A 15,057-nucleotide genomic window follows, 5' to 3' on the forward strand; every position below is an offset into this window, starting at 1 on the left:
TGGACCTAGGATGCAGGGAAGATGAAGGGGACAAGTTCAATGTTGCCATTGCCTAAGAGATCCAGAGACATCTGTATTCAGATAATAGGAAATTCAAGTGTATTGTGGGTTTGTAACGAATGGCCTTTGGAAAGTCTATTTTCCAATTCTTCATGAAATTCTATTTATTTCTTGGGAAATCAGCCATATTCTTACTCCCTTTTCCCCTCCTTTCCTAATATATCCTTGCAAACACCTGCACAGGCTCTCCTCCTCATTTCTATTTAAAAAATAAATAAGTAAATGCTGCAGGGATGGAAATTTAGTTTAAACCACAAACCTTATTGTGCTTCCAACACTGTGCTGATAGTTTGGAAAGATAAAGGCAGTAACTCAAGCAAATTCTATGCTGCAAGCCATCCTCCTAAACCTAGACATAGGGTTATTTGTCATAGTCTAATTGGAGGCAGCAGGAGGAGGGAGATTTTAGAATCTGAAGCAAACACTTGTCCTTTATTTATTAATTCATATGTTTATTTCCATTTAGTAAATAATTTGAAATGGAAGTCATGAAAGACAGAAAGAACTCTTCAATGTTAAAGAGTAGCATATTCAAATCCACATTTTTTCTTTCAACCTTGTAATCAGCACTCTATTGAACCTGACCTGCAAAAGAAAATAGTTCATTTCTTTTATGTTTCCCATTCTCCTTTCCAGCCTCTACGTCCCAACTTTTAAAATATGACCTATTTTTGGATCAGAGGGATTGAACCTTTGCATTCAGGCTTGCAGGAGACCCGAATTCAATCCCCAGTATCATTTGATTCCCAAAGAACTGACAGGAGCAGCCCCTAAGTAGTAGGTGGGGAGTAGCCCCCGAGCACACCAGGTGTGACTCAAGAACAAGGAGAAAAGTCACTGTCACTGTCATCCTGTTGCTCATTGATTTGCTCAAGTGGGCACCAGTAACGTCTCCATCTCGAGACTTGTTGTTACTGATTTTGGCATATCCAATACTCCACGGGTAGCTTGCCAGATTCTGCCATGTGGGTGAGATACTCTCGGTAGCTTACCAGGCTCTCCGAGAGGGGCGAAGGAACCAAACCTGGGTTGTCCTCGTGCAAAGCAAATGCCCTACCACTGTTCTATTGCTCCAGCCCACCAGAAAAGTATTTAATATATTTTATTGCTAATAAGAAAAAAAACTAATTGTAAAAATAATAAAGCTAAGATGCTGTGACCTCCACTAAGTTCAAACATGATGCAGAAGCAGATTAGATAAAACAGAAAAATCTAAAAACAAAAGAACAAATTGAAATATTGTATGTATTGTAAGAGATATTAGCATGAGTTTTCAAGTGTTTTAATATAAAGAAATTAATGTTGAGTGTATATATACATGCTCATATATAGATATGTATACATATCTGTAAGTGTTTCTGAGTATCCTGAACATTTATTGCACAGACACAAATAAAGTGCCAACACATTAATGCTAGAAAATTGAAATTTTTTGAATATATTCTTAGATGACAAATATAATCAGAAACTAAAAAGCTTTTGTTAACATTCACTTCTCCTTCACTTAGGAATATAAGTCCATTTATTGACTTGAAACCAATATAATAGATCTGAGATGCTGGATGAAACATGATTTCAAAAACAATAGTATGTAGATAGTTCAAAGGAAAGAGGGGGAAATCCCTAGGTACCGCAAACTAAAAGGGAACGGTTCGATACTGAACTGGACAATGACATGGCTATTAGAATAACGTAAGAAGACTAATGTGAGACAGAAATACAGGAAAGGGAGCCAGGCATCATAACTTCTAGCTTTTGTTTGTTTGTGACGGTGCCAGAGATTGAACTCAGAGCCTCACACATGCAATGAAAGTGTTCTACCACCAAGCTGCATTCTCAGTCCTTCCTTTTAAATAATCATTCTATCTTTCTGGAAAAAAATCGTGGAAAATCAACAAACTATGAGACTCATCAAACTGAGTGACTTCAAAGTAAATAACTCCCTTATTGCAATCAAGAACTTGCCAGAGTCTAGCAAAAACCAGTTGGAAAACAAAACAAGAAAAATAGTGCAGCAATTAGTAAAAGCCAGTAAGAACAATTTTGTCAGATCTGTAAAGATCTACAGGAATAAAACTACAAAACGTTGGGAGAAAAATGAGGAAAGAAAAAATAATTAAAGAGGCAGTATGAACCAGTGATTTTTAGTATTAGTCTGAAACCAAACCAGCTGGCGTTGACTTCCCTCACTGTGATGTGGCAAGGTATTTATCATCTTTAAGCCTCCATTTCTCCAAGTGCAATAAATATAATTAATAGCCCCTCTGCTGGAAATTGTAATGGGTTTAAATGTAAGAGGTGGGACTTCAATGCCAACTGGCACACAGCAGTGAGTCAATGTTGACTACTGGTACTAGTTTATTACCGTTTTCACTAGTACTAAAGAGAGCAGCAGATATTATAAAGACATCAGAGATCTTCACATTTATATTTATTTTTAATTAAATCCCAGTGAAATTTTTTACAGAGCACTTTATGTTAGCAAAATAGTTCTAAAGTTTATATGGAAGAATAGACATTTTTAAGCACAGTCAAGAAAAATGTGGAAACTTGCCCTTGCTGATTTTAAGAGTTATGAAAATGCTGCAGTAACTGAAACAATGTCTGACTTGTGCCACAACATGCAAATTGAGCCCTGGAAGAGAAAAAACAAAATCTGTGAACAGAGCCAAACACTTATGTGAATTTAGTATAAATAAAATGACCTTTCAAGTCAATGGAAAGTGAGGAAGCCTATTATCCAAAAAGCAGTATTGAGGCAACAGTCTAACCCTTGGAAAAACAATGAAGCTTGATTTTTATCTTACACCTTACATCTAAACAAATTGCACATGATCTTAAATCTTAAAAGTAAACGTGGAGCTATGAAAGTTCTAGAAAGAGAGAAAAAAATCAATATTTACATCATTTTCCAGTAGGGGAAGATTTTTTAAGTATTACACTGAAGAGAGATGTGGTAAAGGAAAGTTTATGAAAATTTGATAGTTTGAGTTCTTAATGTTTAATTCTTCTGCATACCATCTTAAAAAAACTAAAAAAAAACAAATAAATAAATATTTAGAAAATAAAAAACAAAAGGTCAGTAACCTTAACAGACAGTATTTAACATAGTATAAAAATGGATAAGATAAATGGAAAGGAAATTAGCAAGATAAATCATGGTCAGTAAGATTGTATGGGAAATGCTCACTCACAACTACCAGGAAAATACACATTGAAATAATCTATCAAATGGACAAAGATGAACAAAAATAGTGTTCTCTATATTTCAATGTGTTTTCATTCTTAAGTATCATTGGAGAGCAATGACTCTTTATTAATTTTTTAATTTCCCTTAACATTTTTATCCCCTTATTACTTTTATTTATTTATTTGTTTTAAAATAATTTTAATTAAAAACTGTGATTTACAAAGATATGGATATTTGAGTTTTAGGCATATAATATTTCAACATCAATCCCACCACCAGTGTTAACTTCCCTCCACCAGTGGACATTGAATCTTTTAGAAGGTAATTCTTAAAATAAATCAAGCTTTTATTCATTTTTGACACAAAATTTCAACCTCAACTTCAATGAAAGAAATGATTGGAAATGCCTGTAAACCAGACTACAAGGTGTTCATCATAATATTGCCTGTAATAGCAGAAGAAGAGAAAAAAGCAAGAGACAGAAAAGAGAAAGGAGGGAGGGAAATCAAAATATTTAAACAACATAAATGCTAATAACACAATTGTTTAGCAATAGTTTATTATATAATTATTCTAATTAAATATTTTGGTATAGAAGAATAATTACCAATGTAAACAAATGTTAATGGTTAATGATAAAGTTTGTAAAAATCAGTTATAAAAAAATCAGTTATAAAACCTTATGTTTTGTTTTATGCACTTACATTTTATGCCGAGAAAGAGAAACTTAAAAGAAGCACATAAAAATATTAACAGTAATTACCTCTAGATGAGATCACTATTTTTATTTTTTTTCAATCTGCTTTCTGAATTTTCTGTAAACATGAGTCCCTTATGCAATTAAGAAAACAACTGAAACAGTTATTGAAAATTCAATTTAAAAATTCTTGCTAGCTTTTTAGGCCTAGCACACATTTTTAAGTTAATAATTGATTGGTTCTTCAATCACCAGGCTGGATTCACTCTTGGCCAAGTATCTTGGAAATCTTCACACAAATTTTAGTTATTCTGGCTACACTTTTTCCAACTACAGTGTTCAGAGTATTCTGCCAAGAACAGATCCATTTTCAATTGGAAATCCAATTGCAGAGAGATCAGAATCCTAAATATGAGAAACTAGGGTATGAGCTGAGAAATGATTTATTTTAATGACCAGTAAATTAGAAATGGATGTTCTGGTAGTGCAATAATGAAAAACAAGCTAGATTCTCCTGTGTTGCTTAGAGACATATGATGTATGACTATAAACAGAAGAAATTGACTTTTCAAATATTTTAGTTGACATTACATGGTTACAGTAGTGTTAACATTTATGCTTTTAGTGCACAAAGCTAATGCATTTGTGGTTCAAACCACCAAAGTACCCTTCACCATTGTCCTTGTATCACTTCTGATCCACCTCTTTCTCACCTACCTGCCACTGCTTGTGTGATATGTAAAGGGAAAAGCAAGAGACTTGGATGGTTGGTAATGATTATAAACCCTTGGACTGCAGAACTGAGGTTATCAAGAAATTTATTTATTTATTTATTTATTTTAATTTTATTTTATTAGTGAATCACCATGAGACAAAGTTACAGACTTACAGGTTTTCATGCTTATGTTTCGGTCATATAATTATCGAGTACCCATCCCTCCACCAGTGCCCATTAAGAAATTTACTTTTAATAAACTCACTAAAATCTTACTTAGAGACCACAGAAATCAGTCTAAGATTTTTTAGGCATACCGAAATTTTGGTGCAAAATTTAATTTCCTTGCTTTGCTTTTTGGTTTTGGTTTTGGTTTTGGGCCACATCTGGCAATGCTCAGGTCTTACTCCAGGCTCTGCACTCAGGAATTAACTCCTGGTGGTGTTTGTTGAACCCAGGCCAGCCCTGTGTAAGGCAAGCACCTTACCCACTCTGCTATCTCTCTAGCCCCTAATCTCTAGTCTTACTTCATAGACTTGACTCTGGCTTATGTGTCTATTCACACTCAAAGAATAAGACTTCTGCCCTTTGCAGATATTTTCTCTCCCTCTACATTAGTCATGAGGCAACTCTAAGAGTTCCAAGGAGGGTTTCCACTTCCTAAGGGGACAAGACATACCCCTCAGTCAAATGTAGGGGTTCCATTGTGTTTGTTTCTAAAACTGTTCAGTTACCCAGAAACCCTATTTTTGTCTTTGAATATGGGCCCCAGGGCTGCTCTGGGCACCTGTGGAGATCATTGAAATGTTGCTGGTGTGGAAGATGAAAAAGGGAGTAGAGGGCAAGCCATAGGCCAGCTAAACAAAAACCTGTTGCATCTCTCTCCCTACTTAAGATTGCATCTAATGGTCAAATGTGGTGTGGGGATCAGAGTGATGACAGTACAGAGTGTTGGGGCACTTGCTTCTCACACAGCCTGACCAACCTTGGGTCACAATCCCGACACTACATGCCAGGAGTGATCCCTGAGCACAGACCCATGAGTAAAGCCCTGAGCACAGCTGGGTGTGGTCGCAAAACCATAACTAAGAGTGCAATATGGTTGCATCTATGAAGATTTGATATCATTCAAAGAGGATGGAATGTTATTTTTTGAAACTCAGAGTGAAGGGATACTGCAGAATGTCTTGTCTCAGAATTATCAATCAAGTTGCCCAACAGTCTCACCAAGAAACTTCATTCAAACAAGAACAGCTACAATTGTTAAGCCTCATCCCTACACCCAGCCTATATGTCATTCTAACTCCAGCCCTGTGAAATACTAGTTAGATCCTGTTTTGTTGACTAGGAAACTGAAGCTCAGGGTGATAAATTAACCAAGGCCACCAGGGGACCAGAGGTAAAAGGCCACAGAGTTTTATAACCATTTATTTATTTCATTTCTCAAACTTGGATTCACACAAATCCTCAGGCACCCCCTCCCCCATCGCCGTCCCATGATTCACATCTCTCTGGCATGCACCTGATTCAGACTCTGAGCCCCACAACTCTATTTCATTTTTCAGACAGGAAATCTCAGCTCAGAGTGTTGAGTTACTTGCCCAAAGTCACAGAACATGTTAGACTGCAGACTTGAACCAAAAATCAACAAAACAATCTTGGTTTAAAGACTTTCAGCCTTAGAATGAAAGTACAAGTTACAGATCATGTATTCAAAGCTAATGAACCTCTTCCAGTTCCCCCAATGGCCCCTTTTTCTTGACCTTCAGGAATTTTTCATGAATTGGTTGGTTTTGCCTCAGCTTTCAGAGAGCACTTGGTTTTTTCCCTAGTGGTTTCTGAAGTGACTCCTGCTGAGATAGTAGTAGTTCATGTTTTCTGTCTTGCAAGCTCAGATAGAAAGATTGGAAGTGGAAATTCACTACAGTTTTGCTTGGTTGGCGGGAGTGGGGGGTGGGGGGGAAGGGAGAGCTACAATAACCTGGAATAGGGTGGAAATAAAGGGGGAGTTACCACCAGAGTTAACAAGGTGTTGGCAGTTTTCATTTTGGGAAAACAGAGCTCTTAGCAGTGAGCTGACGCCGTGCAAACTTGGCCACAGCAGAGCCTGGTGGATGGTCAGGGCTGGACCTTGCCCCATATTCTATCAAGTTAGCAGGCATTCAAAAGTGCCTACAGACAAACATTGTGAGCTGTCTGTGAGCTCTGGCACAAATGTACTTCTTGGAAATGTGGCTAGAAGACAATTTTCTTACCTAAGAAGTTCATGTCCCCGGTTTGTCCTGATAGGAGAAGTAGGCACCCACCTCTTGCTTCAGCACCTGATGGCTGGACTTGTGTGGACTCTGCGGTACTGTGTCATGTAGTACTGCTCTGTTTCACTTTGGTAGAATAATAGAAGAGAAAGTGATTCACACAGAGATGAGCCATACCCATTGGAAACCCTGGGCAGACTGTCTTTATTCGCTTCAAATTAGAATCCTTCAAATTTTTGCTGAACATTCAAAGGAAAAGCTGAGCGCTGTCAAGGGCTAGGAAGAACAAAACTGCTATTGGTGGGTCTCTCTCTGTGCATCTGCACAATTCAGCTCTGACCTCCAGTATGCATAGAACTAAAGCTCTCTGGCATCCTTCGATCCTCAAACGTGTAGGATTGTACACGCCTCCCCACCTCTCCCTGTCTCTCAGTGTAGGACTGTATTCTTTAAGTCAGTGTTGGCCAGGAGTAGGTGTCATATTTTAGCTCTTCTGATAGACACATCTTCAATTCCAGTTCCAAAGGTGCACAGCTGCAAGAGTTTGTCAGGAGACACATAGATTGTGTATGAATCTTGAATTGTCCTCTACCAAGCAAAAACAAACCTTTAAAAAATATTTTTGTTCTTAGCGAATTACAGCTGTTTTGAATACAGCACTTTTTCTGACCTCTGGCTTGCAAAATTTTTAGAGATTGATGCTTTGCTTAAAAGATAACTTTTAAGTTTTATTATCATCAACAGTGAAGAATTGTTTGGTGTCTATGTGAGAGAAAATATTTTTCAAGAGCCTTGAGCCCCATTACCTTCATCCAGTTTTCTTAAAATACCTAAAATGGCTCCAGTGAACTTCAGGTCTAGGTGAATGCCAGATGTCACATTTTGTGCAGCTATGTCTTCTTCCAACAATATAAAAAGTAATGTGCCTGGAAAAGAATTCTGAAATAGTGTATTCTGAAGCATTAACAATATTTATCACTGGACGTTAGTATGACCAAGGATTTTAGTTTCTCTTCCATATACTTCTTTAGATTTCTGGAACTTTGTGCACTAACTATGTATCACTCTTGAAAGTAATAAAAATGACAAGAAATGTAGGCAGAAAATAATGTAGCACCTAACATACAAACTCCCCGTACAAAGTGCCAGTTCTGATGTGCCCAGAGCCACAGGGATTCCTTTCAGCCTCATAGGGGATTGGAGCGTGTGTATGTAAGCCACCAAAAGGCAACCTAGAGACCAGAGGGGATGCTGGATTTGGGCCCTGCATTCCTCTGGGAATGGATTCCTCGCCTTTTACTTCCTCTCCCTATGGTGTCATGTCATCATGATGACTTTTCCCTCACCTTTCACCCACATCATTCCCAGAGCCTTAGCAACAATCTAATTCCCGCTCTGGAAGAGACCCACCCACTGGAGATATAAGTCTCCAGACTCTCCTCCTGACTCTAGCAAACTTGCATTAAATGGCCCTCCAGCTGTTGCTCACTCTCTCTTTTCTACCCATTATCTAATAATACCTATGTTTTCTGCACATCTCCCAGCATCTGAGGAGAACTACCCTGTAACATCTACGGACACGTCTAAGATGAGGCAAAGAGATATAAAGCCATGGTAGACATGACACCAAGGTTGCAAACCTCAACACAAATACTTTGTAGAGCCAGCTTGTTCTTTCTAGTGGTGATAGAGGCTGCCATGTGCTTTGTAGGGTATTTATCGCTACCCTGACCTCTACCCACTAGATGCCAACAGCACTTTTTTTCCTATTTGACAATCAAAACTGTCTCAGACTCTGCCAATTGTTTCCTGATGGGCAAAAGCCTTTCTGCTTTGAGGATGACTGCCTCTACAGTTCCACAGATCCAGTTTGAATAGAGGATTTGCTTCTTGCTCTCTAGCCTCCTCCAACCTACTCCATAGAACAGAGAGGAGAAAATCTAAGACCTGTCCTGGATACTTGTAAGATAAGAACTGCTGAAATAGTCATATATTGACCTGGGAAGCTTACCTGGAACCCATTAGCCTTAATAACTCAGGGAAAATGTTGGTAAGTATGGATTATGTCCAAGGAAAAAGTTAATGGCAATTTGAGTCTGCCCCATGAAAAGACTCCTCTGGCTGCAGCAGGCATGAGGTGATATTGTAGTAATATCATGCTATATTAACAAAATTATTCCCAACTTGGTCCCAGCTACTGGTGCGTCACTACCATTTGTCCCATCCATTTTTATACTAGTTTCTTAGTGTTCTGATCTTACAACCACTGTTCAGCCTTTCCAAGTTGAAATTACTCACTCACTTCCAAAATCTCTGTTTTAATTCCTGATGCAGAGTTTAATGTCTTCAGTTAAATTTTTATTGAAAATTTATTGAAAATTGTTTAGACTTATTATCTCACACATGAGTGAAATTTTTCCAGCCTGAAGACATGTCTAATAAAGTACTTTTTTTTTTTAACTCTCTGTAATGGGTCCCATATAGCATTCTTATAAACCTCACTCCATCCCTTCCCACATATTTATGGACAGTCATGACAGTTAGTCCCAGTTGGATAATCAACCAACCCTTTCTGACTGAAATTCTAGAAAGCAAAACCCAGATGCTTTGGATTTCATCAATTTGGATATCTTCTGAATATAATTTTATTTCTGATTTTTGTGCAACATCTAATTAAAAAAACAGAATGTATCAAACAATGGCAAGCCTTTGGCTTGGATTATAAAATGTATTAATAGACAGCTGGTGGAGGCTGAGGTCAATAAAGATTGGACTAGAGGTGATGTAAGGACAGTGGTGGAGGGCCCTGAGCGCTTTGACGGTGGTGATGTGCAGTAATTATGTACATCCAAATAATACATTTAAACACCATTGTAACTAGATTGCCGAAAGTATAAATTTAAAGTTAATAAAATAAAAATTTAAAAATTTAAACCTAAAAAGAAAACTTCTTTAACTTGCAAAAAACTGATTTGTTTATGAAGGCCATAAGAAGGTAGAAATATCCAGCCTAACTCTAGTCTCTCTGTTATCCCATCGTTCAGAGACTAATGCCCAAACCAGATGATAATTGGGTGCTGAATAGTTAGCTATACTTGGCTGTTCATGAAAATGCTCCCTAGACCCAGGGGATATTAGGGACAAGATCAGGGTAAGCTCATATTATCCTTAGTCTACACTGTTTTGTCACAGTAGGAATGTAAACTCAGCATTGGAGCTTACATCAGCTTTTGGAGAGTTTCAGCAGTCCCCTCCAGATAAGACTTCGGGTGATTTTTCTTTTCCTTATGGCCAAAAATAAATATTTACAACAAGAAAAGTTGCCAATACTTGAAATTATTTGAATTATTTAATCGGTCCTCTAAAAAATTCACTGTGATTGGTGTTTGAATTGGCTAATGAATTTTAATTCTAGTTTTATCTCAAACTCATTAGTCACCAAATCTAGGAAAGAATTCTGGAGAATTTATTTACTAGCCTAAAATGAACTACAATAATCCAAAGTTAAAAATTGGCAATGCGCACATGTAAGTGTTTGAATTTGAAACATAGGCAGCCCAGGGTTTCTCAAAATTACCTGACCATTATCACAAAGCTTTCAACTCTCCTGAAAGTCATATCTTTTACTGTTATCTAGCCCTATTGTTGGAGAGTTTTGACCATTTGCATTCATAGAGGACATGTTGTAAACCACCTCAGTTCTTGTCTTTACATCATAAAACTATCAGAGTTGGCCTGGAGTAAGTCACTTTAACCAAATCTGAGTTGAATTTATAGCTTTCACATTTACTAGTGGCACAGACCACCTCAATTAGCTCATGTCTCTGAGCCTCAGTTTTCTAGACATATAACAAGTAATATGGGACCATGGGTACATAGTATTAAAATATGTATCTTATAAATGATAATATATAAGCTATATAATAAAATGTCTATAGCACATTAAAACTTTTTATTTTCATAAGAATCACTGATGTCTAAAAATGTTATTCAGATGAAACAACATCATTAAGTAATTGGACATATAAAAAATTTTAATCTTTAATTTCTCTGATTTTTTATTTATTTATGGTTTGGGCAGTGCTGAGGCCTACTTCTGGATTGGTGCTTGGGGTCACTCCCATGGTGCAGAGGAACCAAGCAGCGTTCCCAGATGCAAAGCACGTACCCCATTTGAGCTATCTCTCCAGGTCCTAATTCCTTTGATTTTACATTGTCCATCTAAAAGCATAAGTGCTGGCACGGTCACATGGAACACATTTACTGAATGTCCATAGACTGCCCAGGAACTCACTTTGCACTTCCATGAACACTTATTTACTCCCACATACTGTTTAATCGTATCACCAGCTCCACTTACTGATAAAAAACATGTCGCCAGTCAAGCACTCATAAGACCTGGGATTTGAACTTGGATCTGCTTGATTCTGAAGTTGACCCTCTTTGTCCTCTGTACTTAATCTCTGGGAAACCCAGCTCTCGAGCTGCTCGTGTTTGAGTGTTTGACTTCATAACTCCCATTAATCCTCATATTCTGATTTAAGTCAAACTTCAGCTTGATGATCAGGCTCTTGAAGACAAACACCTGTGATTAATCCGTGTCCTGAGTAGGCACAGAATTCTGAAATATCTTTAGTAATAGTGCAGGAAATTAATATTTACAACTCATCTAAAAATGCTCTTAATTTCTGGTTTGAAACTCCTGCCTCTCTCATTTTCTCCCCAAGTTGCAAACAAGCCAAGCAACTGGTCATAACTCCTGGTCTCCATTTCCCCCGCCCACTCAGTGCTAACCAGCAGTGAAATGGCTGCCTTATGGACAAATGAGGAGGGGCCGTGATCATCCTCGGAGTAGATTGTGGCCCCATAAATGTCACAGCACCACAGGCTCTGGCAGAGGTGCCAGTGAGGCTGGCATGGCCCCTGAGCCAAGCATGACCCTGCCAAGGAGCAGATGAGGAAGCCTTTGTGCCCTGCTTCCCAAGTGGGAAGTTCCAGGAAGGAGTCATATGATCTGAGTTATGGAAACCAAATGGTCCTCCTTTGTTTAGAGAGAGAAGAGGAAAAAAGTCACTCATTTTTGTGGTAAAGTGAAAATAGGCTCCAAACCAAACAATCCTCTCAGAGCAGAAAATGCCAGCGCTGCTGAGCCTACAGCCTCAGCAAAGTCTCCTCCATCCTCCCAGTGAGGTTTTCCTCTGCTTTGTTCCAGAGCTAGTTGGTCCCCCGGGCAGGAAAAGAACATGAAAGCAGGGGAAAGAGGGAAATGTCTGCTTGGCCAAAGCCAATCTCAGTCCTTTCCAGCTAGGATGAAGGAGAAAGGTGGAGTTGTTGAGAGACAGCCCCAAAGTGAGGGTGGGCTCGGACACTCCCCAAAGCCCTGCAGCATCCTGGGATCTTTCCACGGGGCACTAATGGGAGCATCCTCTTCAGCATGACCTTCTGTTCCCACAGAGCGCAGCTAGGAGTCACGAGGTCCCAGTGGTTGCTCTGCGGCACCCCATAGCTCTGTAGGCTGATTCCTCAGACAAAGTGTCCCTAGAGATTGTGCAGCAGAATAAACCACAGCTAAGAGAAAATAAATACAGATTTTAACCAGTCACACCTGATCCAAGTTTGCTATATTCTCTAACATGAGCTTTCCCTGGAATTGGGGAGATTCTCTTGGCAAAGAGAGAATCATGCAGAATTCAGTTCTAATCCTGGCTTTGCCTCTGACTTGGAGTACAGCCATAACCCATTCTTGCCCCTTCCAGACCTCCATTTTTGCATCTGAAAAAAATGAAGCAATTGGTTCCTGTCTTTCCTTGGTTCTAGTATTGTGAGAAGCAGATGAATCTTCTAACCAAGGGGTGGCACTACAGACAGCCTAGCGGATAGGCACATGGATTCTGCCACCAGACTACTAGATGTGTGTCCATGCTCTCCTATATAACAGTGGCCGGGTTTCTTTATCTCTTTAAGTCACCTTTACTGTGAAAGGAATATCCTTTCCCAATTGCACTGTGAGAGAGTTAAAGTATGTGCTGTATATAAGCACAAAAGTGTATAAATCTGTAACTGTACCCTCACGGTGATTCTCTAATTAAAAATAAATAAATTTAAAAAAAAAATATGAACAGTTTCAAATAAAAATATACTTTAAAATTAAAAAAAAAGTATGTGCTGTATATGAAACCCTTAGTATACACATCTGTGCAGCATTCTCATATGCACCTGTCATTATTATCGTCATAGTCAGAAAGATATCTCGAAAATAATAGTGCCCAGTTCACTCCTTATATCACATGACAAAGTCATACTGAGCTTCACAAATCTACTCACATATCTTCTCTGTTTCTGCAATGTACATTATCAACAAATGGTTCATTCTAAAAATGAATGAAAAAGCTGAAAAATACTAACGGATTTGTGAGATGTCATCAATACATTGTATGCCTTACATTTATAGTGTACGATAAAGAGCAAGAGAAATAGTTAAAAGTTTATTTAAAGAAATAATGAATGAAAATTTTCCAAATATGGAGAGATTAACATCAAAATTCTTGAAGCTTTACATTCCTAAAATACATTGCAACCAAAGTAGTTAGCTCTGAGACACATTATAATGGGATATCAAATGTCAAGAAAAAAAAGACAAACATTTGAAAGCTGAGAGAGAAAAACAAATCATTATATAGTTGGAAATCTTACAACATGCTTGTTTGCAAACTTATAATTAGAAATTTCAAAGGCAAGAAGGAAATCCCATGTTATTTCCAAAGTATTGAAAGAAAACATGCAAACCAAGTATTATACCTAGAAAAAGTCTCCATCAAATAAAAGTTATAAAGATCTCCCCACACATAACAAAAATGAGGGGATTTGTTACTATTTGACCTTCCTTATAGAATTGCTAAACTGAGCTAAGTAGAAAGAAATAGGTGGTAAATAGCAAGCCCATGCCATATGAAAGTACAACTATCATCATATAAACTATACTGCAGTACTGCAGATGTGGTGACTAAACCAGTTATAACACTAATATAAAAGGTAAAATAAAATATTAAGAACAGTCATCATCACATCAAAAAATAATCTGACTCAACACATAGTATAAGACAAGGTAAACTCATATCAAAACTGTAGTGATGATTCTGAAAATTATATTCCCAGAAGTCATCATCCAATAAATAATATCTCCAGGAATTAAGTGAGATGATCTAGTATTTGCCTTTTTATGACTTATTTCCCTGGGCATAATAGACTTATGGTCCATTCACATGGTCACAAGTAAAAATATTTTCTTTTTATGACAAATAATAATCCACTTTACATACATACCAGACTTCCTTTATTCATCCATAGGAGGACAGTTAGGTCATTTCTTTTTATTTTAGCTATTATGAACACTACTGTGTCTGGGAAATTTTTCCATGAATGTACTTTTCTTCCAAATTAGACTTAGATCTTTCACTAAGTCTAAGGATCAATCTAGTTTCCTGGTTTTCCCTCAACCCCTCCTAGTCTTTGGGGAACTTCGACTCTGCAAACTGATTGACTCAACTGGACACATATATTCAGGCACTGGATTCAGGCAAAAGACCTTGAGTTCACTCTAGTAGATTTTACAGCTCAAGATGTGTTTCTCCTTCAAAGAGTCAATGCTTTTCTAGTATCTATTAGAACTTTGTCAATTGTCTCTTGTGGTTAATGAATTTCAAATTATAAATATATATATGTATACATATATATTTATACTTGCCTCACTCTTAATCCAATGACTTTCTATTTACAGATGAGAAACCCTTCACTGTGGAAGACACTTATTTGCTGTGTCCAGCACCTATCTTAAAAGAAGTCGGCATGTAAGTTTCCACCAGTAACTGAACCTTACAAAGAGGAGATAAAGAGTGAGAGGAGAGTGAACGAAAAGAAAAGATGGGGCCTCTCTCTAAATTCCTCCAGGAAACGATGATGGTACTGGGGTTACTGTGAGCCAGGCACCAGGTTAAATGTACAAAGGGTAACTTGATTCATCCTCCCACATTCCCCGCCAACCAGATAGTATCATATCCAATTTTACAAACATGGAATGTGTGACTTAGAGAACTTAAGGAGATCACACAGCAGTAAGGAAAGAAGGCTCAAACAAAGGTCT

The 15,057-nt window shown here is 37.8% G+C and overlaps 1 protein-coding gene across 1 annotated transcript in view; it reads left to right on the forward strand.

Moving 5' to 3' along the window:
• ANTXR1 (ANTXR cell adhesion molecule 1) overlaps nucleotides 1–15,057 on the forward strand; it is a 211,567-nt gene that overhangs the window by 85,858 nt on the left and 110,652 nt on the right. Inside the window, exon 11 of the mRNA XM_004609154.2 lies at nucleotides 14,695–14,764. Within this exon, the coding sequence (XP_004609211.1) occupies nucleotides 14,695–14,764 (70 nt within the window). The remainder of the gene's footprint in view (nucleotides 1–14,694; nucleotides 14,765–15,057) is intronic.

The sequence above is a fragment of the Sorex araneus genome, chromosome X (assembly GCF_027595985.1).
Source record: "Sorex araneus isolate mSorAra2 chromosome X, mSorAra2.pri, whole genome shotgun sequence".
Classification (NCBI taxonomy): Eukaryota; Metazoa; Chordata; class Mammalia; order Eulipotyphla; family Soricidae; genus Sorex; species Sorex araneus.